This window comes from Trachurus trachurus (genome assembly GCF_905171665.1).
Source record: "Trachurus trachurus genome assembly, chromosome: 16".
In the NCBI taxonomy this organism is placed as follows: domain Eukaryota; kingdom Metazoa; phylum Chordata; class Actinopteri; order Carangiformes; family Carangidae; genus Trachurus; species Trachurus trachurus.
This window is the reverse complement of record NC_139902.1, coordinates 9,712,569-9,740,163: the sequence shown is the minus strand read 5'-3', so window position 1 is coordinate 9,740,163 and position 27,595 is coordinate 9,712,569. Positions and strand designations below refer to the sequence as shown.

Below are 27,595 nucleotides of genomic sequence, written 5' to 3'. Positions count from 1 at the left end.
CACAAATAAGACTAGCATTTAATCATTTAATCATCAATTATCATCTTTTCTTTCATGAAGTTCATACTGTTATCACTTTGATGGCCTAGTTACCATCTAACAATGTGTATTTGCCAACTCTGACTCACCAGCATCAAAGCTGAAAAAATGAAATATAGTTTTTTTTGTTTGTTTTAGAATTTTTCACATACAAGTTAAAAACTAACAATGAAAAACAAACACTAACTGTGTTAACATTAACAAAATAATTACTGTGGCAAATCATGGCAGATGAAGACATGCATACTCCTGCAATACACGACAGAAATGCATTTCATTTCAGCTTCTTTTGGGTTATAAATGCTGGCTCTTTGAGCAAAAGTGGAAATTCATTACAACAAAGGAAAAAGACAGAGAAAAAAATATGTAAAATACATGTCATTGCAAAGATCCACAAGCAGATACAAAACATTAATAGGTTTTTTATGTGTGTCTTGTGCCATGTTTTTGAACTGTGTTTTTATGTGCACATAACATGGTAACAAGAAAATATCTTATCCAAAGTGCAAATATCTTTATTGATCATGACTATCATAAACCAACTGCCTCATTTTAAAAGAAAATCCTCTTGATTTTACTTTCTCACACATTTCAGTTTTATTTTTAACTGGTCTAATTTGTTTGCCACTTTATACAACAGTGTCACACCTCCTTCTAATTCATTATATACAGTAACTTGTTCAGGATGCATCAAGCAAGACATCTATTACAGAAATATAACTGACACATGAGGAAAAAGCAACATTCAAAATGCATAAAACTGCAGTTATAAGAGCATTAAAACAGTAACTTTGAAAATACAGACTGTAAGGTTTATATTCTATACTGTATCAGTGTTCTGCGGCTTCTCTTCAGAGCCTGCCCTCTACCTGAAGTGGCAACTTACTTATATAAAATACAAAGGAATTTTTTGCAAAGTGACTAGCATTTTGCGTTTCTTTGGTTTAATAGAGCATAACATATAAGAAATCGTATTCTTAAGGCACTCTGTAAAGTTTGTTTCACATGATAATTAACATTTTGGTTAAAGAGGAAATCTTTGTGGTGGTTCATGCAAACAATGCAGCATCAACAGAGGATTCTGTGATCTAGCTCCCAGATGAAAATCTGATCCAGACAGGGGAAACAAGGAAGGAACTGATGTCTTTTGTATAAAAATGACCTGAGAGGCAGCATTTGTTAGCCTGTGATACCTTCCTCGGTAATGACTTGGGGTTCTTGAAATGCTGTGACAAAGGCTGACAAAAAAAGGGAAGACAAGGGTAGGGGCGAGAATATTGTGAGTGCTCTATAGGTTGGTGTGGCAGTCGCGGCACAGGATCCTTTCACCGTCAGGGAAGAAGCCTGCGCCCACCAGTGACACGGAGCACTGGGAGCAGGTGAAGCATGGCTGATGCCACTGACGATCCTCAAATGAGATGTACTTTCCTCCTCCAAAACCTAGGACAGAAAAAGAATGGGGCAAAGATTAGACCACTTTTGTTTCATCTGTACAAAAAAAACAAAATATTGAGTAATAAAAAATCCAATGTGTGGCAGTCTTTTACAGTATTTTATAGTACTTCAGTAGTTTATCCGAGTAGAGCACAATGATGTGGTCTTGCCTGTGATGGGTTTGCTGCAGGCCTCGCACTTCTTGGAGTACAGACTGCCAAAGCACTTGAGGCAGTAAGGGCTGTCATCTCGGGAGGTGAAGTGTTGACCTGCCAGCTGCGTCTTACAGCTGGTGCACACGAAACACTCCTTATGCCACGGCTCATCGCGATAGGTCACACCACCTTTAGCCAGGGTCTGAAAACGAGACAGGTTGGAGATCCTGTTCATTTCTAAAATCTTGTCCCCATGCACATACACACACACCCAGGATTAATCCTCCATGTGCTTGCCTGCCTCCTTTAACCATGTTTCATGTGAGTGTCCGGGGGAATTCAACTAACAGTTATTGCATTATTTGGAAACTTAACTGACCTTTTTACAGCGTGTGCAGCGTGGAGCGAACTTGTCCTCGTAGCAGGACACACAATAGTGCTCGTCCTTGTCAGGGATGAAGGACTTGGAACCAATGGGCTGTTCACAGCTGTGACAGATGAAACAGCCCTCGTGCCATGTAGAGCCTGCGTACTCCAACTTCCTCGTACCTATCAGAGAAAAGGAGGGATGACAGGAGGCAGAGACAGAAACAGAAAAAAGAAGGATGGAAAGAATGAGAGCAGAGGGATTTAATGTTTGGTGTAGAATGCATCTTTTACTGAGTTTCATAGGACCATTTTGGTATTTTTTGGTGGTAATTTTATTGAACTATGAAACAGTAGACTTGAACTGCATGAAGGCACATAAATCTCATTTTGTTACACTAAGATTTATTTTATTTTAAATCATAACACCACAGGCCCCATACTTCTTTCCTACTGCTGGAAACTGGCGGCAGGCCTTACAAGAAAAGGAGTAATGTCATTTTTCCCTTCCATGTCCCCAACTAATCCATCGTCTGCCCCTTGGCTGTTGAGTTTTTTATGTGACTAGTTGGTTTATTCTACGGTGACGCAGTGGTTTATGTGGGGCTGACATTTTGTACTTCTGCTGTCTGCAGGTTGCTAATGTTTCACTGCTTTAGGCTGTGTGCTGCGGTGTTCTCTAATCAAAAACACAAAAATCCCCTTCAAAAACATTCCAGGTCATAAGCTCAGGGTAAATACGCCGGCTCATAGAGGACAATTTTAGCATTTAGGTATGAGTATTTAGCAAATACATAAAATGTGAATAAGCTTCCATAAATCCATTACAAACTACTTCTAATTATTGGTGACAATTTTGCAAGCATGAGAAAACAAAATCTCCTCACAGAAAATAGGCTTTGCACACAATGGAAGTTGTACAGTGCTCACAAAGTATTTAATTGATTTTGTCTAGTTGATTTAAGTCTCAGTCTGCACTTTTAAATATTTCTAAGCCACTTTTCCAGATACAGTGTACTCCTTTAAACTGTATCTCCTCACTTGCTCTTTTCTTTCTTCACTCTCTTGTTCTCTCTTGGCAAAAATGAAACTGAGATGAAACTCAAATGAGCGTCAGAGTCAGTGCGCTGTTGCAAGAACTAAACGGCTGTCTGTGTCCAAAGGATTTTGCAACAGGGTAAAGTGGGGGACAAAAGAACAGGACCATTGTCTGGGAGAGCGCAACAATACAGCATGTGCATGACTACCTCCAGCAACAGGAGCAGCCTCATCTGACCAAGCTTTTTAACCAAACAGCTTACCAAGAACCCGCTTACATACTGTAGCTTTGGTATAAACTTTATTCTCTCCTTTTGTTCCCAACATAAACCACTTCAGCTAATCATCCAGTTATTAAACAAACATAAGTTCCTGTTTGCTTTTCATGGTGTACATGTTTTTCTTTGATGGCAAATGATATAACTGTAATTTTCTATTGTTATAGGAAGCTTTTTACTCTTCAGACATGCAACACAGCAGTGTCCTGGTCTTCCTAAGTTTATCTCACACTACTTAAATTCCAATCTGGCTTCATGGCAAGATGTCTTTTTGATCGAATCACTGTAATTTAATCATCGTAACCACACAAGGTGACTCATTTGGGTTCAACTTGCTTTAAATGCTATATATGGAGACAAATGTGTGAATCAACAAGAAGACACAGGGTTACCTGCAGCAGAAATAGAGGGGGAAATTACACCTTTCTTGGAAACATTTGCTGCTTTGTGAGGGCTGTGTGTGCTGCTACAACGACCGACTAGCTTATCGCTTGTTATCATCAGTCTGCTGGCAGCCTGCCAGCCCTGGGGATCTGGCTTGCAGACAGCAAATGAAGCAGATTGGCAATTACTCTGTCATATCCAGCCCTGACTGATGCTCGACCATGGGCCCTCGTTTTTTTTACTAGTCTTCCTTTTTTCTAAAACTCCTTTCTTTGCTCTATCTCCTCGATCTGTTAGTTTATACTTCTCATTTGTCTCAGTTTCCTGGAGTTTGCCATGTCATCATTTTCCAGCCATTTGCGTTTATATCTTGACATGTGAATTTGTATACTACATGGAAAATGAAATGAGGGACAATGAGACTAATGCTTTGCGGGTGAGTGAAGTCAAAATGTCAATGCACTCTGTGCAAGATACTTAAGAAATCACTAAGTCTTCCACTAGGTTTTTTTTATATAGTGATGGTCTAGCCAGCACCACACTTCGCAAGCCTTTACTGAAAGAATATTCCACACAATTTTACAAAATAGTAATTCACAGACCACAGATTAAACAAATCCTGAAAATGTGAAAAAATGTAAAGAAAAAGAAATACTCAAGTCATGTGCATGAGTATCTCCTAATACCTGCGTTCCCACCTTTACCTGGCATCACAATCTTGTCGCAGGCGACACACTTGGAGGAGAACTCATTGCAGTAGCAGTCATTGCAGAGCAACGCGTCATCCTGGCTGGTGAAGGGTTCATCTGCCAGCGAGCGATCGCAGCGGAAACAGCGGAAGCAGTGCTCGTGATAATGTCGGTCTTCATAAAAAAGCTCCTGCCGGCAAAAGAAAAAACAGAAAACAAGGATGCTGAAGGTTATTTCATACACTTACAAATACATCACTGAAAAGTAATCCAGTTAATTATCATGCATTTCCTCCAAAGCATCTACTGTATCCTCTTCTGTCTTTCGTTTAAGGTTTTAGAATGGCAGTAACCTGGAGGAAGAAGGGAAGAAAATAAAGAGCAGCAAAGGTTTCTGGTTTTAACAGGATCACAGAGGAGTGTGGGATTGTTCTGGGTTCAAACTGACACGTACAGTATAATATCTGCATACCTACGCAGTGACAAGTACTGTATGTGGTTACATGAACATATTGTACTTGTTTGCTTGCTCCTGTTTAAAAGGGTTTTGCAAGAATGGGAGTGAGATGATTGTCTACAAGGCACTGAGCCAAGCAAACGCTGGGCTTTATTTATTATTCACTGCCCGTGAGGGTGTTGACAACTCATAGGCCTCCTCAGCTAAGCAAACTGGTGAGCACCGTAGCATGGCCCATTCTGTAAACTCCACTGAGGAGTGAATTTCGGTCTTAAACGATCCACTTCAAGTTAGTGTTTTCCATTTAAGGAAGATTAAATTTTAATTTGATTGTGGGGAAGGAGGAGACGTTCCCTCCATGTTGCACTTTTACAGTCTTTGCCAGAATTAGCCTGTTAGCTTTTGTAGACTTGGTGGAAATCGCCTGTATAATTGTACATTAAATTAGCCTTTACTGTGTCTTGCCACACAAAATATATATAGAACACGCCTCATTTACCATGAATTATGCCTCATTAACGTGACATAACTTCTGTTTAAGTGATCCAAGGCCACATCAAAACATGATAAAAAATGGCTTACAGCTTATAAGTGTAGATCTTTTGATGTGTTTTGGATTTGTTTAAACTGCTAATATGTTGCTCACACTGTGGAAAGGCTGAGGTCATACATGGGATTTATTCCAGCCAATAGAGAATGAATGTTACCAGATCTTCCATTTTTTTCTTCTTTTAAAGGTTCCATATAGTATAGTGACATTCCCATGTATTTTTTAATTATAAAGCAGGTTTTAGGTTCTACATTAATACGGTGAAAGTACAAACAAGCTCAAAGTACAGATAAATACACACAGCCTGTATTCAGAAACTGAGCATTAAAACAAGCTGTAAGGACATCTTAACTTTGTGATGTCACAATAATACAGTCACCACTCTGAGCTATGCCCAAAGCCCCATGCACCTGGACCCACTGTCCCACCTTGGGAGCAAGATTTGCTCAGAAAACACACTGAGCTTCTCTTTTGATTGATTCACTGACCTGGTGTTGCTTGAGGAGATGTAAAACTACACTGAAATGTTTTCTGGTAAACCACACATATATCTTTTATCGATATCAAAGCTTTTTTTTTTTAAACTCTGCATGTACTTGCATGTGTAATCATCATTTCAAAAGGAATGCCTTACCCTTGCATCATGGCCAATCAGTTCTTTGCACTCGTCACATGTGTTTGAGAACAGGCTGTCGTAACAGGGGATGCAGTAGGGACTGTCATCTGACTGAATGTACTTGCGGCCGTACAGGGATTCTTTGCAGTTATCACAGTCAAAACGGTCAGCCATTGTAGTTTTCTGCAAATCTGCAACACAGAAAGAAGACAACACCATTTTAAAACACAAATGCCAACACATGGGAAGGAAAGGACAAGAGGAGAGAGACAACAAGAGGGAAGAGGTGTGCATTAAAAAAAAAGAGGACACCTTTTCTGGTAAGGCAGTTGGGCATCAGTATAGACTTTCACTGCCAATATTTATGTTGTAAATACTTTGGCTTGTACCAGCAATGAGCCTGAACTCAAACAAAGCATGCAGTGCAAGTGAGAGCAAGTGGAAAAAGAAAGAAGAGAGAGACAGAGGAAAAGAGAGAGAGAGAGAGCCATGAGAGGCAGTGCAAAAATGCCTATTAACTTTTATTGGTGTGTGATGAAAGTGCAGTGGATGCAGAGGGAGGGGACAAGAGAGGGAGCTGTCACTTTTTCTCTCTTTCAGTAACTCCTTCCTGTCGCTGTCAACTCCTTGACTCTGCAACCTCCAGATTAAAAGCACCAACGCAAACCGAGCACCCTCCCTTACGACTGAAGTGGAAGCAAAAGCCCGGGCATCATACACACCTGTAAATATTTATGAGGCAGCAATACATTATGTCTGAGTTACGACCACCAACAGTTACAGAAACCCCATAAAGTCCCATTGTGGGTGTTTGTGTGTGTCAAAAGCACAGACACTAGAAGCTGTTTGAACACGACTCCCTCGCTAGTGGATTCCTTTCAGCCTGAAGATGCAACTGCAGCAACATGCTTATACAGATACAGGAGTCTCACTACATGGTTTTCACTGTGCGACAGGCCCCTTGATCATGACTGAGCACACAACAAAGTGACAGAATAATATTGTGAGGGCATTATGGCAACAATATCAGGTTGCCAAAACATTACAGCATGGCTGGAGGAAAGCCCAGTGATAAGTGATACAGCCCTCTGGCAGGGAGCGCTGCTGGCTGTTGGTTCCCACCGATATATAATAATAGTCACCTCTGATATGATAATCAATCACATTTCAAATGTGTCCCATGCTGCCTGTGTTACACCCTTAGTACACTCACATGTACTATATGCAGTAAAATCCACCTATCATATCCAAAAAGAATACAACGCATATAGAAAGCAGGAAAACACACACACACACACACACACACATTCATACAAAATCTCAGGGTGACACAAAAAGGAACATAGAAGAAGCCAAATTACACAGGATCTATCATGAAAAAAAACATTAGTCCCAATGGACTCTCATGTTTCATCTGTCTCAGCCCTTTGCAAGACAAAAGCTCTTAATGAGCCGGGGTGAGAAAGTTCACCACCACACCAGCTGTTCAACACCAGCCTCCCTTCAATGACCTAAAGACATAAATTAGAAAGTGTAAATGCTTGACAGTCCTGCAGCCATGTGTATACACTGGCTTGCATCACCAGACTGCCATATCTCTCTATCTAATGACTGAATGGATACATCTTAAGTATCTGATGTCTCACATTATAGTATCCATCTGGAGGTTATGGCAAAATATCAGAATAAGCAGCTGCGGTTGGCCTGTTTAATGTACGGTACAGTAAGGTGCTGATCTTGCAAGACTCCATTTCTGTACATTTGACACACCATCCGTCAGAAAGATTCCAGCACTGTAGCCATCAGCCCACAGAACCGCAACGTCAAAGATTAGATCAACAAAAGTATAGAGCTGAGAATGAGCACGATGACCTTAATGTTATCTGCAGTGCCAGGCAGGTATGTGCTGCCTTTGCTTGCCAGGTAAAAGGGAACGAGACGAGGCATGACTCATAAAGCTGGGAAGGCAGCGCTATGACGTCTGATGTCAGCTTTAATTTCCAAAGCAAATCAGGCAGCTGTTTATTGCCCTCCCACAATTCATATGTATTATCCACATATCCACCGACTTACAGGCTGCAGAAAGTAGGTCACTCAACTTATACAGTATGTCCTTTGACAAGATGATGAATATCTAAACACAGATGTCTTAACCAGCCAACATCCCTGTACCTGGTATCGATCACACACCCACTACTTCCACACTGCTACAGCCCAACGCAGCCTTGGATGACTCCCCTCTCCAGTGAGGTGTGGCAGTGTGTGAAACAATAATTAGTTTGCTAGCTGTCAGATAAGATTACTGTAAAGAAGGGAACGCTCACTAAAGCCCAGGTGATAACATGAGACTGAATCCAGACACATACATTTGTCTTCATTTACCAATCAGAAGAGGAGCTTGTTTTGACTTCCAGGTCTTGTAGTGTTTCCATTTCAGGGAGCTTCACTTCATGTTACAACCGTCACAGAGCCTGGAATGAACTCCTGATGGCACGGGCTCTCGCAGAGAGGGGCATGACGTCAGTGCACTGACCCCTGGAGTGATGAACTAAGACGTGACTGCATGTAAAAACTGCTGACCCAAAACTGACTATCCCAGATTGAAGAGGAGAGGAGAAGAAAAGAGCAGATGGGAGGGGCGGGGAGAGAAGAGAAGAGAAGAGAAGAGAAGAGAAGAGAAGAGAAGAGAAGAGAAGAGAAGAGAAGAGAAGAGAAGAGAAGAGAAGAGAAGAGAAGAGAAGAGAAGAGAAGAGAAGAGAAGACTTGGATCTGGGTCACTGTGAACTCTAGTCCAGAGGCCAGTTCTCACAGGGCTTTGTATCTACTACTGTATATACTAGCTTCCCGGCAAAGTTCCATCTCCTTCTTGCCCAGGACCCAGTGACTAAAAGCCCCACTCTGGGTTAATAACGTTCCCAAATACCAAAGCTGTGACTGAATTCTAACCCCTGGGAAAAGTGTGGGCTTCAAGGAAATCACCACTGTCTCCACACAGGACAATGGTCCAGAAATATTGCACTGAGTTAGTGATACTATTGCAGCAGAGAGTAGGGATCATTGTTTAATACTGGCCACAGTGCATTCCATTCTCCTTAATGATCCAGAGGGAGCTCATCTGAGAGATGAAAATATATATGAAATGCAGCTATATGGGTCAGGCCCTGCAGAAACTCATCAGTCTGTTCAAAGTAAGGTATCTCCAAAACAGATGGTCACTTTGCTATGAAATAAGCAGTGTGTGCTCAGGGATTTCAGAGCATGAATTGAATCCTACTGTTTGTGACACGCCTGTATTTTGGCCTTGTAGTTAAGTGGCATCAACATGATGAAATATCTACTTTCACAAAAGAAATATCCAATTCCAATGTGCAGATTGCCATAAAAGGCACAGTATCCTCTCTTTAAGGATGAAAGAAAACCAAAATCCTCACTATGTTATTCATTCCATTCGCATCCTCAACACTGTGGGATGTGATGAACCTTGGATCTTCCTTAGACTTTTGGTTTTGTTGTCACACATCCGGTTATAAGATAGTAGAGGAATGCCAAGGCTGCATTCTGCTATTCATCACAACCCGTCCTGATTGACAAAAGGGGAGGGGGGTTGAAGTTCAGGGTCAGTTGTGAGACAACACAGAGCAGCAGACCAATGCAAACAAGCAGACTGTATGCTGTTGCTGGGCAACATAGTCATGGTTGGTTACTGGAGGGCTAGCAGATACCCTGTCCAGTCCACTCCCACAGGCAGGCCCGTTAATCCCCAGCCCAAACTTTGCTTACGCTCTGGTTGACTCCAAATGAACAGTCGGCACAACCTGCAAGCTCTCCAGTCCCCCCCACAGTGACACACAGACACTAAGGTTTTTCAGTGCACCTTTTAGTTTTGTAAATGAATAGTGCCATAATGACATGAAACCCTATTTCAATTGAAATGTTAAAAGCCCTGAATGTTGAGTGGAATGGAGCAGCTGTTGTTTTTATCACGGTTTCACAGTGTGGGACAATAAGGGACAATAAATAAGTCTATTTTTTTACTCTTTACAATACAAAAAATATTTTGTGGTTAGACAATTGCAGGGTCAGTGTCGAAATGTCATATCTCCATCCTAAAAAAAAAGTCAAGAGCGGAAGTGGTGCAACTGTATCCATCCTGATAACACAACGGGACTGGTGGTGGAAATAGCATCAGAGTCTGCCAATGATGTCTTGGCAGACGATTCTAAAATGGTTTAGGTTGTTGCCAAGTGGGGAACTGTACAAAAGTAGTGATATGCTTTACTATGAGGTCTACAAGCAACACAGTCAGACGGAAAAAAGAGAACATTTCATTACCAGAGCAACTGCTCTATTTATTAGGCCAGTGTTTATACGGCCATTGTGACTTGTGTGCTTTTATGTCCAAGTGGATACTTTAACAAGTGTGGATTTTACTGTGAATAGTAAGGTCTTATCTACTTAAAAAAAAAGTAGAGGCTACAAAAGCCACTCAATCACCTTTAACTGTCTGGATCTTTTGGCAGCAAATAGACTCACACACCAGAGGAAGGAGTGTGCTGTTAAGCAGGTCGCCTACATGACTGTTTCCTTTCATACAGGTCCCAGAGAGAGTGATGGAGGAACAGAGGAGAAATCAAACACAAGAACGGAACGAGAAAAAGAGAAAGAGGGGAAAAAAAACCTGAGGAAGGTGACATTTAGAGGCAAACGAATGCTGGAGCAGGATCTTAAACCAATGACAAGTCTTAAATCAAATCAGAGGAAAAGTGAAATGGCTGCTTTTGGATAAACACATACCATCCCATTGCTCTCTGTCTGGTGCCTGGACATCTTCCAGACACAGTAAAGCTCCTTGGCTGGGTTTGAGATGGGGAAAAAATACAGCACTGGACACTTAAGTATATCATTTGAGGGCCTGGTTGAGCGTATCAAAAATAAAGTACAATGTCAAAAACACACTTCAGAAAAAAAAAATCATTTGTCTCAGTCCAGTGGCCACTTGAAAAGATCCTGATTGAAATGTCATCTGATCATATTCAGCCCAGCGCCCCATGAAGACTTTCCATTTGGTGACTAATGCAACAAGGCACAGGCATGAATTGCAACATACTTTTTTTATGGTTCACAACTCGTGTTTATGACACAATGTCAGAGGGATTACAGTCATGTTTTTCTTGAAGGGACTGGCAACTGAGGTCTGGTCCTTTGGGAGAAGCTTCCAGATCCACATACTCTGTCCACATACATCAACATGACTAATTGTTTTCATGAGCGTTGACTAAAGTGGACAAAATCATTCAGGCTGCAATAAAACAACATGGGAGTTGGACCCTGAAATATATTTGTTACATATTAGTCAAATCCTCGGTGCGTAGTTCTTGCTGGCTTTCTCTGGATCAGATAAATGAAGTCCAGTGATCGAAAGGACACACTGAGGCAATGAATCTTATCACAGGAAGAGGAGGAAATTGCTCATGAAGGAGAGATAATGCTGAAGCCCATTCATAAACAGATGTGCTTATTTAAACGAGCTTACGAGCACTGGCTATGGAAATGCAGAAAACATTTTAATTCTAATGTTAAGAAAGAATTCAAACAAACAATTCAGTACAATGCAATTCCATTGTAGTTAAAGACTATGTTATTTATGTAGCTCTGACACTGATTCTTAACCAGAAAAACCAGGGCTGCAATCACAACCATGATATTTAAGGCTTTGGGCAATCTGCGGTCATCAGAGTTTATACTATGGGGTCTGCATTCAGCCACTGCTAAGATGCTATTGGTAAACAACCAGTGGCTCCAGTATGAGTCTTCCATTAGAGCAGAATCTGGGCCACCCACATTCTCACGAGCCTTTACACAGGAAGCTGCAGAGGACAGCCTCATCCACTGAGCTTCTTTGAAGAACATCGGTGAGTGAGTTGTGGTAGGAGGGGCGGGAGGAGGGGTGGGGGCACCTGAGACTGCTCCTCCTGTGGGAGCCTGGGTCAGACTTGAGGATAGAGTAGAGGCTGTAGGACCAGACACTGGAACACTAACCTGTTATTGTCCCTGAGCATTTAAACACCGGCTGGTGTGCAGTGGGAGGTGACAGAGGGCTCAAATGAAAGCCGACATCATAAACATGAAGGAGGAAAATGACTACCTGCAGCAGCAAATGTCACCATGGCCTTTGTAATTTGTCCCTTCTTGGCAACTTTTAATGACCATGCAAGTGTGGGGGATATGACTTGATGTCTCTTAATATTAGCCTTGAATCTGTTGCGTGGTGCACACTGCAGCATTAGGGGAAAAGCTGCAGCAGCTGGCCCTGAAAGGACCGTAAGTCAAACCTTGTGGACTCAATTATTAAAAGGATTCAACATAGTGATGTTGTGTACAAAAGATAAACAAAAGTACAGCACATCGTCCGCTGATGTTATGTTTAGTTACACTTAAAACATAAATTTGTCATGATCTGACACTTACTTGGCACAGTGAGACCTGAGGACGTGCTAGCAAAGGGAAAGACTCCACAGGCGATGGAACCTCCTTAAGCTCGGCTCAAAATGCTGCATGTCGCATCTCATCTATCCGCTTCCTGTCTCAATCCCAATATTCCACAATACTCCACTGACACCAAACAATAACATCGCAATTACGCCAAATCACACAGTACTGTCCCAACCACCGTGAGGGAAAGTTTGGAACTCAGGAATGAATCTGAATTTATTTTTATATCACTCTATGCGGATGGCCAAAAGACTACATTTTTGGCCTACATTTGTCTTCCTTTGAAAAAAAAAAAAAAAAAAGCTGCCATACATTAGTGCTTCACATCTGGTTTGCATTGGGGAAACTATGCAGTCAACTCCTGTGTGCCAGTGGAGGTTTGAGAGAGTCATTGCCTGGAGAATGCAAGAAAGGGTGTCTTTCTCTCTCTCTCTCTCTCTCTCTCTGTGCTGGTATTTGCCAGTAAATGTTTAGATGGCAGAGAGAAAACTGGAGCTAGAGTGAGAAATGAGAAAGCAAATCTTGAAAGCAAACTAAAAAAAAAAAAAAAGGAATTCTTGACAGTGTGCTAGCTGATCTTTGGATACACTTTGAGGTGGTAAACAGTGTGGTGAAAGGATCGGAAGGTAGAAACAATGGGAGTTACAAATAATGTGCGATATATAGCCAGTACTCAAAAAGACTGAAAGTCGACGCCTGCTGAACAAAAGTGTGCTGTCACGAAGATAAGCATACAGTATATAGTAAAAAGAAACACAAGGAAGGCGCTGAAATATCACAGGGTAACAGTTACATTTTCTGGGGGTCTCGCTGGGCGCTTTGGTGTGGCCACTTTAAGAATAAATAAGTCAAGAAGGGTTGTTCTCTCTGAGCGGCCATATGAGAGACACTGTATATTATTTCTCTTAGAACAAACACAGCCATTAATCCCAGGAACCCCTTTAACTGCAGAGTTTCCCAGGGGCAGATTTGTGCCCAAAAATGGCTATCTTAGTCACCATCCTGATATCTTCACATCTTCCCTCTCATCCTCAGCCCTGGGATCCAGGGGACAGGACATCCCTTTGAAATTTAAAGCCCTGACCTATTTAGCTGACATACACCTCAATTTCGTCACCTGCTTTGTTTTGTTGAGGACTATGGACTTGGGGATTGTTTGAATGAATGAATTTTATGTGAAAAACACCATACCTTTCACATCCTACCCAGGTGTGGTGCACCACAGCCTAAATCTCACCATACTGAGAAGTGTGCCTCATGATGTCTGAGTACTTTTATCTTGCAAGCTGGGTAGTCCAGGTTTTTGCAAGCCCCAGGAGAGGATGTTGTGTGCACATGAGAAACTGAAAAAGAGAGGGAGAAGTGAAAAAGTGACTTTCTGATGCAATATCTTAAGTGGAATAACCAAAATATAATCTGATGTCTGTGTCTCTGCGTCTGTGCAGACACAGCAAAGGCCTTGCAAGTCATCACAATGGAAAATTACCACTGGACCACGTCTTATAAACAAAACAAAATGCTCTCAACTGTTGCGGCCAGAAGATTTAGGAGCCAGTTTGTCCTCCATTGATTTACACAGGTCCTGATATGGATTTCAGGCATGAGCCTTTGAGCTGTTGTTGTGAGGTTGGAGTGCATGAAAACTGATGACAGAGGATTTTGAGGATGCTTTGACTCTTTGACCCTATTCGATATGATATAAAAATTTGTCATGTGTTTCCCCTTTTTCTCTTCCTGCTATGACTATGTGCTCATTGTTAAACTTTGTACTAGAAATGTGTGTTGAATGGCTTTGTGGCCTTGGTATAAACCCAAATACTGTCAGTTGTCTTTATCAGTTGCCCTTGTGCTCCTACTTTGGAACAGGAAAATAAGGAATGCCAGTCTCATTTCCTGCTAAGATGAATCTCAAAAACAAAAAAAAATATGCAGCCAAATGTATTAGAAGGTCTTAGCACAGCTGATGACCTTTGGACGTTAAATGCAAATTCAATTCATCCTGCTTACACTATGATCCTGCACTGTTTCAAATTACTATCTAAAGTATGACAGCAGCTGTTAAAGCAACCATGGTGAAAGCTGCATCATCATTTTGACGTAAAAATGCCCTGATTTACGTCCTGTAGCTTCATGGCTGTTACTAACCAACCCACTGGTATTGAGCACCAAGGTTATGTGTGAACCAAAAAAACCCCAAAAGTGGCTCCTGCAGGCCGCTGGTCAGTCCCAGGTGGTCTCCTCATGTTGCTGAGTCAGCACAACTAGCCAGGACATCAAGGAGCTGGGCTTAGGTTTCACAGACTGCACACGCAGCAATCTCAGCCACACACAACTGTGCAGTACACACCCACAACTGCAAGCAATTATTTATAACTCATTCAGACTTGTGGCCCGTGGCTGCAGTGATGGCACCTGACCCTGAGGTTAATGCCCAGACAAGAAGGCGTTTTCTTCTTTTTAAAAATTAAAAAGAAAAACATACAACCCTGACATTAATATTAAACTGCATGTTTTTATAAGCAGGTGGGTGTTTCCAATCACTGTGCGTATATGGCCTTAATGGCTGTTATACATTGTAAGCAGTAAGAGCAATCCACATTCTTAACGACAGCTGCACAAATTATCTCCCACAACCGCAACACACCAAAAAACTCACCTCACCTCTCCCTCTTTGACTCTGTAACCCCGAGAAGACGGGTTCATATGAAGGAAGAAAAAAAAAGCAAAAAAAAAAGCATTGGCTCAGAAAACAGAGCGGTTCCTGCCAAATGTGAAACGACTGGGATGGATAACTTAGAAGTCATTTCCAGTATATCCAGCCATTTTTTCCCTTCCCTTCTCCATGGCAACATGTAAACAGTGCCCTCATTCCACTAGACCATAAACCTCTTGGTGGTGACGTTGTGCTCTTGTTTCATCCTGTGCGGCGCTGACTGAGGGCACAACCCCGGTGTTTTATTTAGGGTGCTCTGGCAAAATGAAAACTGATGTGTTGTGCCACAAAAACATACCGAACCCATCAGGAAAATGAAAAGTAATCACACTCGTACATCCTAAACTTAGATCATGTCGATGACTTTAGACTTCCTGACTATTTCTAGAACAGAGCCTGCGTTGCACATGGATGAAATCAGGTCAGAAACTTGCTTCGAGTAAATTTGCAATTTTAAACGCATATTATTTTTTGTGCATTCTCAACTGCGCTGTTGTAAAACATTGTAAAATTCCACGGCATATAACCAAAGATCTAAAAATAGAAGTGACAGTAATGGTTGAACTCTGAAACATCCCTGTGCATCACTTTCCTGTAATAAAAGCATAATGTCTTCTTCCTTTACTCTGATATTTACTGTGAGAACCAAACATGGGTTCATTTCCTACTGGGCAATGATCCCTTTCACCAATATGGGATTAACAACAATTCCAAGTCAGTGTGCACACACGCTGTGCTTCTTCCTGTTACCCCAAACAGAGAGATCTCTGGGACTTCTCAGAGAGACGGTCGCACACATTTGCAAACACACAGTCACAATGAAAAACAGGCGTATTATGTCTAAACATACCGATGCAGTCTTGCAGACGGACAAAGTCCCAGAGAGCCAAACACACCTGCAGCCACGTGCATTAACAGGCACACTCCCACAGTATTATGCATGCACACACAAACACACACACACACACACACACACACACACACACACACACACACACACACACACACACACACACACCCATGAACACACAAAGCTGAGGGTAGATAGAGAAATCAAACAAAAAAATAAACACAGCAGCCCAACTGGGGGACAATGGGTGACTTGTGCAGGAAGGGCAGACACGGCGAGCAGCTGCATACACACTCCAGCAGTTTGTTTAAGTCTCTTTGTGGGGACTTCCCGTCGAGTGCAATTACTGCTCATATTCACAACCCCCTGCTTTCTTGCTCACATAAATGAAGCTGATAAGATCAAACAATTTGACGTATTTAGGAAATGAGTTTCAAACAGAGTGGTAAGATCCGGGTAATAACAATCCAAACACATCGAGTGGATGATGAATTCAAACTAGAATGACAAACTGGGACTTACTCCTGCCAAGCCACCCTCTTTAGTCCTCACTCCTCACCGAAGATGGAAGCTTTACGTAGTCAGACAGTGACGTTATCATTACTAGAGACTACTGCGGAGAGAGCTTTAAACTGAAAATAATGATTAAAAATCAGTTTCCATCCAGACTCAACTGCAGATACTATAAATTTCCCTGATAATTCTGCACAATGAGGCGAAATTGAAAACTAGCTCTGTATAGGAACATATCTCTCTTGACCCAATTTCTATGATCCCAGAGAGGGACCACCTCCTTCTCCGCTTTGTCATTCTCCCTGTTGCTTTGACCTACAAATAGATGACTGTGGGGTGAGTCTCGTGTTCATCAGATGCCCTGGTTGGAGGCTTCTTTTTTTTTCTTTTGCTGGAAACCAAACACATACACACACTGACGAATTGGTGCAAAACCAGGAAGTGAGTATGTGAGTGGTACACTAGTGGAGGTTGGTGACCTAAGGGTAATTTATCCCCCCTCGCCGTACCGCCAGGAGAATGTCCCAGCTCTGTAATGCAGCAGGCAGGCCGTGTGGATGGAATGAGCTCACTTCAAAGGTGTCCATAAATCATGCTGCCATGTATCCAGGACTGCCTCCACCCTCACCTCTGCACGTCCCCCAGCCGCACACCCACCTACCCTTATCTCCTCCTCTTTGCTGTCCTTCAGTCCAGGTTCAAACCTTGTGCCTTTGTGCGTTACTAGTCCTTCGTGTTTTCCAGCTTTTGCAACCACGCACGCTGCCACCATAATTGAATTTGGCTGTAGCGACCTAGGATTGGTAGATGTAAAACTCCCCAAAAACTGATTAGCCCTGGTATCAAACAGCAGAACTCCTGTTGGTAGACAATGGATCTCTGTGTATTTATCTACGGTTCATTAAAGTCCTGGGAAAAGCTGTGAGTTCAGAAATCCTATAACTAGTTTCTCGACTTTGCCAGAAGAGAGCTGCAATCCGTCAGGTCCTTATCTCACAGCGTCACATACTGGGATCTCTTTATCATGCAGCCATGCAAAACTCTATTCATCTTCTCCACCTAACTCATTATCGGTGATAAAATGCAAAGTCCCAGCTGCAGCTGTTAAATGCAGAGAAGACGTGAAAACAGGTGCTTTGGTAAACACTGATAGCGAGGTTGAATTATGTTGCTTCCCCAAGCAGACCTGCCTATCGCTTTCAATCTATTAACCACTACTCTCGTCCGACTCTTGTTCGACCTCATTCTGCTTTTACCCTGCTATTCTTTTTTTTTTTTTTTTTTACATACAGCGGTATTCTTGGCTTCGAGGGGTGTGAGAACGGCGGTGAACACAAAACAGACACACATACATACTGAGATGATAGCTGACACACAGGCACCAGGTTCTCGCCGTGGCTCCACGGCCCCTTCATCCATCAAACGAAGTGTAAATGTATGTCACCCATCGTGTAAATTAAAGGGATATACAGCTCTGCCTTTATTATTAGACTCACAGAATCCACTGGCGCAAGTAGATGAAGGTTAAAAGCTGCATGGCACAAATTCACACAGGGTGCTGTGCAGAGGCACAATAATGCTCCCCTGACCGACTACCACAAGCATGACGTGGTATGACTAATGATCGTCTTTATGCATGACTTCTCATACTATGGGACACTTTTTCTTCCCCTCTTTCTCCAGCAATCATTAAACCTTAAACAGTTTCCACTCACCAGTGTTGAGAAAGCGTGCAACGGGATGAGGGATGGGGGTTTTTAAGGGCGGGGGGGTGAATACTTCCACAGTGAAGTCATGGTGCTTGTGTCATTGGCCCTCTGCTGTGCTTTGCTCACCGTCTGGCCCCCATTTTACCCATTGATCTAATTTCCATTGCCAACACTGGATGTGGTTCTGTTTGAAGCTGAATGTTTAGGCCCATTAAAGCATGGACGGAATTGCAAACGTATGGTGGACCTCAGGAAAAGTAAAGGAGAAAACAACTTAGTGATGTTTGCCAGACTTTTGAGAGGAATGAAGTAAACACAATGTACAACTTCTTTAGCAGTGTTTGGGTGAGGTGGGAAAAACTCTGTCTGGTCTTAATGAGTTTCTTGCATCTGAGCTGGTTTTAATTAATGTTGGGCATTAGAATTTCACAAAATTGGAATTCTCTTTTCCTTATGAGATCACAATATCTCTTATGAGTGCATCTGGTCAGTCTGAAAATCTTTTTAATGGTATGGTGAGCGGGAGGCCGCCTGTTTAAACTGATTATGCTTTCTGTTGTGTCAGCGCATAGTAGTTCAAGTCCATGTGTATTGCAGCCTATATGTAGACTGGTGGCAGGGATGTGTTGCATTTGCACTTTGCTGCTGCAAATGTGGTCAAGCTCCATCAGTGTAGGTGGTTTGGCTGAATGCCCGAGACCTATGCGCTACATCAAGCTGCTGGTTGTAATGGGGGTCTGTATCTGTCACATCATTTCTCCCAGCATCACAGAGATGGCTTCATTTCCAGGCAAATTTACTACAGATAACTACACAGTGCCTCTTAATGCTCAGATAAGACGCAGGACACCACTGTTACGGTTCCCTGCAAGAAGTGAAGTCAGCACCTGACCGTGGACTTATGACTGCCATAGTCATATTACTATGGTTTCTTCAGTGATGTTCCACACGATAAAAGAGTTTCGAATGGCAGAATAAAAAGACTTTTCCACACACACACAAAAATATATACTTCTTCATACAGCTAGAGCTACCATTGATGACAATGAGGTCCAGACATCTGTAATTTTTTCCCCATCAAATGAAATGAAATTGTTACAAAAGAACACCAAGTCACTGTTCTTCCACTTCACTGTACCATCTGTACATGTAGCCTATTGCTATACCACATGCACGGCAGTAAGCGCTCTTGCGTGTGCCCATCTTTGCTTTTTCAGCTGTGGTGGAGAGACAGAAGCTCTATATGGCTACGATTTGCGTAGGGTTTGTGTCTAAATATAGCTGTGATTATTATGCATGTGTTTTTGTAATCTCTGTGAACTGTGATGACAGCTCATTCAGACAGCAGCAATATTACAGGACTGATAATAATAAAAGAACATATGATAATAATAAAAGAACATACTGTATATTTAAAAAAAGAAATCCAAAGCTATTAAAATGTAATGCTTGCTGGATTTGTGACTGTTTAGAGCTTCAATAAGTTAAATAGAGCAGAGTTTCTGTGTGGAGTAAGACCATGTTTTGCTGCTCAGATAGTAGAAATATGCAAACGGAGCCAAGAAGTACATATTGTAGTGAAGTGAAAAGACACAAGTAATAATTTATTATACTAAACAGGAGTCAAGTAGGCAAAGCAATAGTATTTTTTTCTGGTACTGGAGGTCTGTGAATCATTTGGTAATTGTGTTGAATTTAAACACTCTGCACTCTGAGTTACGTCGGATTACTACAAACATCCTGCGCTCAATACGACCTGCCAGTTGTGAACGCGCTGTCAAACAAAGCAGTGTTTCACTACAATGGTATCAGTGCAACAGTTTCAAGAACTTTAATTACACAAAGTGAGTGAGCGCTGACGCCGGATGCTTCAGGGGAGTCACAACATGTTCTTTCTCTTGTGTACATTTGTTGTGATAAGGGCAAATAGTCGCTGGAATTTCTGCGCTCTGATAGAAACTCTTCCGAGATGTAGAGGTGGTGCATGCTGAGAAAACTATACACAGTGAGGATTTGCATTTATCCGCGATTACGCCTTTCTGTGACAGCCCGTTGACAGACGCGCCCGCGGGCAATAATGTTGCGCTCAGACCACTCCTCTCGCCTCCATCACATCCTTTCGTTCTGTTTCTCAGCCAAGAAATCCCGCCTTAGCTCACTCTGTTACTTTTCCCTGTTGTAAATTACCATCATCCCCTCATCGAGGAGTTGACGTCCTTTTATAGCCACACCAAGGACACTTTCTGCCATTTATGGCTCCTCCAAGGCACCGTACGAGGGCTGGCGGTCAGTATCCCATGAAGGTGAGACAAGACAGGGAAGCAAAGGAGGCCAAGAAACATCCTGCTCAACTCCTGCTCCTATTCAGTGTGACTTTGACAGCTTTACAAATTAAAGCCAAAGTGTACCCGAGCAGTGCCAAGCGCACACTTCTGTGCATTTTGAAATGGGCACAATTGGTGTACACAGTTTAATGTACAAACCAGTGACTGACATAAACCCACACCTCAGTGTATGTAGAGAGTCTGGCTTGCCTCAGCCTGTCTCCTCTGTGGAGACTATTGTCTCTGCAACAGAGCCATAGACACAAAAGTAAGAGGGTACGACAAAGTGTGTATGTGTGTGTGTGCTTGTAAATACTAGTGGGCAGAAAAAAAAAAGATGATGAGACAGAGATGGTGTAAGAGATTCTGGGTTAGGAGTCACATTCTTGATCGCTTGCTAGTTTCATCATGCCGAGCAGGCATTTTAACAGTGTTTACTTTCAGCAAGGGGAATGCTCTCACTCACAGCTGCACTCCAAATAAACACTCTTGTATTTATCAGAGACAAGATAATACACATCTAATCTGAACAAGTAACAGCTTTCCATGCTGTCCAACAAGCCGGTCCTTCTGCTTCATCCCTGGAAGACAGCGATTGTGCAACACAGGGAACATTTGTGCACATCTGAATAGAAATGTGCGTGCACACAACACCAACACCTTACCATACACCCACACTCTCATGACTGCACTTCCTCTGCCATGATGTCACAGTCTGGATTCATTCTTTACAGATGTGGGAGCCTACCCTATTAAGTGTTTGGGAAGCAATCAACACTAATGCACTTGGCATTGTGGCAAACTGAAGTTACTAGCCATATAAAGACACAACTACCACAACAGTAGGGGGGCGGAGGTTGGGATACAGTAGTGGTGGAACAAACAACACACGTTCACAGAGCCAAGGCTTCATTAGCTCTTCAAGACATCTGCTGTGAGGGGCAGAATCCTGCTCGCATGTTGTTGTGGGGAAATACTTGGTTAACGACCAGCTCTCTCCGGGGTCTTCACTGTTTTGAAAGGTGACATTTTGAGCCTCGGGCATTGCTGCCTTGTTTGAGGCCTGCTGTGTATCACTGTGTGGTTAAAGACTGTGTGCCACATGGGCTCAAATTATTGCCAAATTAAGCCAGTGTGCAAGAACATCCAATGGGAAGGGTGACGACATTGTTGCTCCCACTGAAATAAAACCACTCTGTCAGTTCTGTGTAGGCAGACCATTGCTGTTAGATTACTGCGGTCTAACGCACACCATGGCTGATTTTCTCAAGTTCTCCAGTCTTGATTCAAAGATACCAAGATAGGTTGGGGTGTCAGTCAGTATCAAAGATTTAGAATTAAATTCTACAATAAGTAACACATACAGAAATTTAATAAGAATCCACTTCTGATGGAAAGCCATGATAATTGCAGGTCAGTTGCCCAGTGATTCATTCAATAACAGCCGAAGATCACTGTCTGATCCCAGATATGAAGATGCGGTGTCACAGTACGAAGTGTAAGCCTTAGCTGGCCTCGTTACTTTCTCATTTCTCTCAGCAGAGATCTATAAGAATGAAATAACATCTTATTACCTCATGTGCTGCAGAAATTCTCTTCACCCAACATTCTTCTCCCCAAGTGGCTCCATTAAACATTGGTTATCCTATGATTTAGCCATTAGCCACAGCCCAACATAACCATTAGTTATATGAATTTATAATACACATCGCATTACCGGTTGTATAAAAACCACTGCAATTTGTCCACAGACTTTAAATGCGTGCTTCCCTCTCAGTCCTCACCCTGCTGCTTGATGTGAGTTGCTTAGTTGGTTTCCGAGGCCAGTTTGCTGACAAAATATACCCAGCTGTCCCGCTTATTTATTAACTTTTATGACATTTATTCCCTTTGCATAACTGTACTGTCTATTCCCATGATATTATCTTTTATGGGTGCCACTGTATTGAGCAAAAGATTAATGTTGAGCAATTCTGGAGAAGGGTTTGCACGCACTTTGGCAAGATTGGCAACGAACTGTAGAGGTGAGGGAGTTTTAAGGAAACACAGACAGGTTTATCTGGGATCCCAGAGACAAACCGAGGCAGGCTCGGTACATGATGGAGGAGTTGGTAACCGCTTTGCGTTTTTCATCATAGCATTCCTTTCATCACGTCCTGTGAGCAGTACATGCCATACACGTCTGTCGAAGCATGACGCTCAGCCTCCTCCCTTAAGGCGAGGGTGCAGGGAAACAGTCATGGTGTGACTCACACATTTCTTCAGCGCAGGTTCATAACATGATGATGCAGCAGTGAATCGACAGGATTCGTGCACCCAAACAACATCTGGTTCATGTAGGGAAGTGTAAAGGAAATACTGATAAGGTACAAGGGGCATCATTAGTAGAGTGTATAATTAATATAACAGATGCACGATGGAGCAGAGCAGGTGAAAGGTAAACTGAGGCAAACATATTCTTTCAGAATCTATAATTAGTTTGTATTAAAGTAGTGAGTGTCAGAGGGGATCTGCAATCCTGTGCTAACAATTTGGTATTTCCTTTGAAAACAGCATTTGCTTTGAAAGTAGCAGGTAAGTAGTGGGTATAGGCCTGTAATTGCACCCCTAAAGGAATGTAATTACCCCATTAGCACAGAGTCAGTTACCTTTAACACCCCTCTGTTGCCTATATAATGCCTATATTCTCTTTAAATAAAAACTCAAATGGAGTGAACTTAAGGCTGTAGCAATGAGAGAAAGAGAGAGGAGAGGGAAGGAGCGCGAATCAGGATGACTGCATTGTGTGTGTGTGTTTGGGGGGGGGGGGGGGGGGGGGGCATATTACCTCCCACAGGGGCCCTAGCTCTAAGGATCAAGTTTCAGACGTTTACCAACAAAGCATCCATGGAGGAAGTCTTGCACCCCTCACAATAACACCACAGCACCTGGCCATCCCCTCGCAGGAAACCTGAGGTCACTTCCCCCCACTCAGGGAATGCAGACGCACTCCTGCTGCCAGCCACGCGCCCCCACAGCCTATTGAAGAGGGAGCTGACTACGGAGGCGAAGGATGTGGAGCCGCACGTACAAGAAACGAAAGAGAACATCGGAATTGTGAGGAAAATATACAGACAAACCTTCAAGATGTCCGATGTTGTTTCACCGAGACGGGCAGGAGGGTTGTGCGCCAGACAGGTTTTCTTAGTACCAAAGCAGAAAGGGTTCCAATTTCCCTTTTTTGGTCTCACATGTAACACAGATGTGATGTTATTTTAATCAGTCTGAACAGCTAAAAGCTGGATTGGGTTGCATTTTTTTTAATCCTGCTTGGAACCACATGAATAAGAAAACAAGGTATGCAGCCTAATAGCTGCACTGGAATGTTCAGACTGTAAAAACTTTTCACAAAAATCTAGACACCGAAATACAAAAAGGAAATGAACAAGCAGTCGATGATTAGGTACACAACCTGAATCCTTCAGATGTGCTTTGACCAAATGTGTTTGAAAGGAGCAGGTGAGAGAAAGCCCATCAGGTTCGAAAAATCATCAGTGGAAGTCAGCATGAAAACCTGCTGCTCAAATGCAGCCTCATAGAGAGAAATGCAAACAATATCAACACAACTAGTGTCCCTCCACAGTGTCCAGTGTCAACTGAGACATGGAAGGACAGACAGCTGTAGAATGTGAACCACTCACTACACAACACAAATCTAAATTCTGCTCCCTAACCACCTGCAACCACTTGACCGCCGATTCTCCATCATTATCGTTGGCATGGTTTCAAACGATGCCAACCCATAAAACCAGCCGCAACCAGTCCAAGTCATTTAGTTTGCAGTCAGACTGTAGTTTAGAACTGGCCTGGGTCCAACCACCACGCGGGGCTAACCTTTGGAAAACACTGAGACCTCTGAAGAATGTGACCATGGTCAATGAAACAGAGAGGGAGACAGGAAGAGGAAGAAAGCAAACAAATACATTACACAGCCCGTGGGCTCTGACAAGGCAAACTTCACAGATGCTAATTGGGCCAAAATGACTGGCTTTTGGCTGCTAGGGGGATTATTTTTTGCACTGTGGCAAACAGTTGGTGCAAAAAAAAAAAAAAAAAAACCTGTCAGTAGAGGGAGCCCAGCAGGACGCCTCAGACACCAAATTCCTCCAAGGTGTAATTTCTGCAGCAACAGAGAGAAGAGAGAGTTGCTGGAATGAACTGCGCTGTTGCCTGACATCAGATCTGTACTACTCAAGCCAAAGTTTTAGTCACAGCTATGACATCCAAAGGAACCAAGCTGTTTTACCATATAAAAGACATTTTCAGATTCTCATCCTTGTTGTAAATCTGCCTATGTATTTAGCTACTTACTATTTGGGAGAGTAAATGGAGTTAGAGATGTGGTTTATGATTACGTAAGTTCCACTAGTCAATATTTCAACAGATCAAGTGATTCTGTGTAATGTGAAAGTTATCACACAACTGCAGCTTCCCCTTCCAGCCCTCATCTTCAATTTTTTTTCTCTTTCTTTTAATTCCCTGTGATCACATTCATCACTGTCGTTTCCAGCAGCAGCGGTAGGAAGTCGTTTTCGGAAACAAATTTCAGATAAGCCTGCTCGCTGCGGACGACCTGCCCAGCATCAAACAGCAGACAGAAGAAGTTGGCAACTAGCTGAGGAACACAGTGGAGAATTTAGCAGCTACAGAGCCAGATTAGTTTCCTCTGGAGTTAATGGAGATAATAAAAATAGCAACAAGGGGAGTGAGTTTTACACTGACTCTTGTGGGTTACCAGAGACACAACTTTATTCCAGTGTTACTCCATTATCGGATGTATTAGCAACTGTTTGCTGAGTTGTGTTGTTTACAGCTTGTTTCCACTGTGCTCAAATGGCCGAAAGATAGCTTAATCTAAATCAAACCATCTTACACTTTCCTTAAAGTACACGATAATGGTGTCATTACAAAAAAGGTTCTTTCATTTAGAACCAAGAAAAAACATGTGAACAGTCCACTAGGCCGAAAAGCAGCTCTGCACTAGTATCAAAACCAACAGGTGAAACATTCACAAAGGAACAGGTGTGATCTTGAGCAATTCTTCCCCGTTGGCAAGATCCAACATTTTACTTTCCCACCGCTCCCAACTGTGCCCAGATGACACAACAGGTGAAACACCAAACCCGTGCCATGAGGATGACACTACTACTACGCAATGTCAAGCCATGATGTACACCCAAAACAACCCCAGAGGCTGCAGCAGAGACACACCCTTCCCAGACGCACACTGCCATGTCCCACTTCCTGCCGCCGAAGAAAAGACAAGTTTAGCCTGCGGGACTTTTGCTCTCTGAGGCCTTCACACACTGCTCAGCTGGGAGCTTCTGTCACACAACTGTAGCTCTTTAATCCTCCCTCCACACAGTTCAGTGGGTCACACGCTCCAATAGGGTCTGCTCTTTCGCTGAAGGGATGTTTATTTAGTTGTTTTTTTTCTGCCTTACTGTATGTGTGTGGGTGCACATTGTAATAACAGAGGGACATGGGTGCAGGTGTGAGACTGTGATTTGAGTGACAGTGAAAAGGCATGATCAAAGGAAAGCAGAAAAACACACAGGTTGACAGAAAATATCCAGACTCCCTGCCCCCCACCCCCTCCTCACTTGTCACAGGAAGTGGTTCCTCTTTTGTCAGGATTTTACTTTGCAGGCTTCTCTCCAGGCAGCGTGTTTGACTAAGGTGTGAAGTATTAAGGCTTGTCATGCTGTCAAGCCCACGCCTGCTTTCATCTTTACCCTCAAAGGTTTTTTACTAGAGAGCAACATTTTTGCACAATACAATCATAATTTCTGTGTAAACTACAGCCTAATACGACTAATTGGGCTGTATTGAAGAAATAATTATTATAACAATCATATAGGCTAAATAATGATCAAGCCTCAATATGATTTGTTTCTGATTCTGGCCAACTCTGGTCTGAGACAGCTTTCCCCCCACACACTGTCATTTCCATTAATCATGGATTCACACTGTTTTACTAGACTACTACTGACTAGAGTCAGTTCAAAGTTAACAGATTTCTTTCTGACATCTCTTCTCATTGAAGTCTCTTTGCTTTATGCCATGGTATGCTTTAATGACATAGGGATGTAAAATCTTAACTTTTAACAAACTCTGGAAACAGTTTTTTCTTTTTTTCATTCATTGTTCTGTGGAGCTCCACTAGAGCTTAACACGAACAAAAGTCAAGGTAGCCTATGTAGCTATTTAAAAAAGAAAAGAAAAAAAGTCCTACCAGGAGTATTGTCTGAAGCCTGGAGACACCTTTAGCAACTTGACAGCGGCAGCCCGCCTCCCTCTCTCCGTCAGCAGTCTCTCTCTCGCTCAGATCAGGACTGGGATCAGTTTGCAGGTCGCTACTCCGGCGGCTCAGGAGCGTCGCCCGCCAGCTGTAAAACTTTTTGTTACTTCTGACTGTAGGCAAACCTCTGCGGGCGAAGAGTGATGCAGCTTGCCGGCTACTTTTGTCCTACTACTGAGGAAGTTGCTGGTGAGTCACAAGATCCCGCCCCCCGCCTCCCCGCCTCCCCAAAAAACACACATTCCTCCCTCCCTCCTCTCACCCCGCGACTTCAAACGGGGGCAGAGAGAAGCCCGTGCAGCGGAGGGCAGGGCCCCGAGTCTCTGTGCTCTGCTGCCGTCTGTTTCCAAGGTATTTGAAAAGGATTGAGGGTTATTGGTGCTTATTGGTGGATGGACCGATCCTGTCACTTATAAGGTTTCTGAGTGGGGATGTGTAATCCGCCAAACGGCCTCCGTTTCTCTGCTTCTTTTAGGATTCTTTATCATTTTCCATTGATAAATGAATCATCTCATAATCACAATCTCATAATCAAAGTCAATCGACCAATCAATCAACATTCAGCTCTTAAATACAAACATTAAGTGGAAAGTGGAGTGAAAAAATCAAGATTTACTATTGCAAAAACCGCAACAAACTGATTTTAGA

At 42.7% G+C, this 27,595-nt stretch overlaps 1 protein-coding gene across 3 annotated transcripts; it reads right to left on the bottom strand.

Moving 5' to 3' along the window:
• On the bottom strand, positions 1-27,098 carry fhl3a (four and a half LIM domains 3a). 3 transcript variants are annotated; one of them, XM_083989858.1, is made up of 6 exons: positions 26,882-27,098; positions 6,025-6,197; positions 4,381-4,573; positions 2,008-2,177; positions 1,644-1,830; positions 1-1,479 (listed from the first exon to the last, which is right to left on the bottom strand). In XM_083989858.1, the coding sequence occupies exons 2-6, from the start codon at positions 6,178-6,180 to the stop codon at positions 1,328-1,330; spliced, it is 858 nt and encodes a 285-aa protein (XP_083845984.1). In that variant the 5' UTR covers positions 6,181-6,197; positions 26,882-27,098; the 3' UTR covers positions 1-1,327. The 3 variants fall into 3 exon arrangements, with proteins under 3 accessions (XP_083845984.1, XP_083845985.1, XP_083845986.1); XM_083989859.1 differs by having other exon boundaries at positions 4,393-4,573; XM_083989860.1 differs by having other exon boundaries at positions 4,399-4,573.
• Between the last annotated feature and the right edge of the window lie 497 nt (positions 27,099-27,595).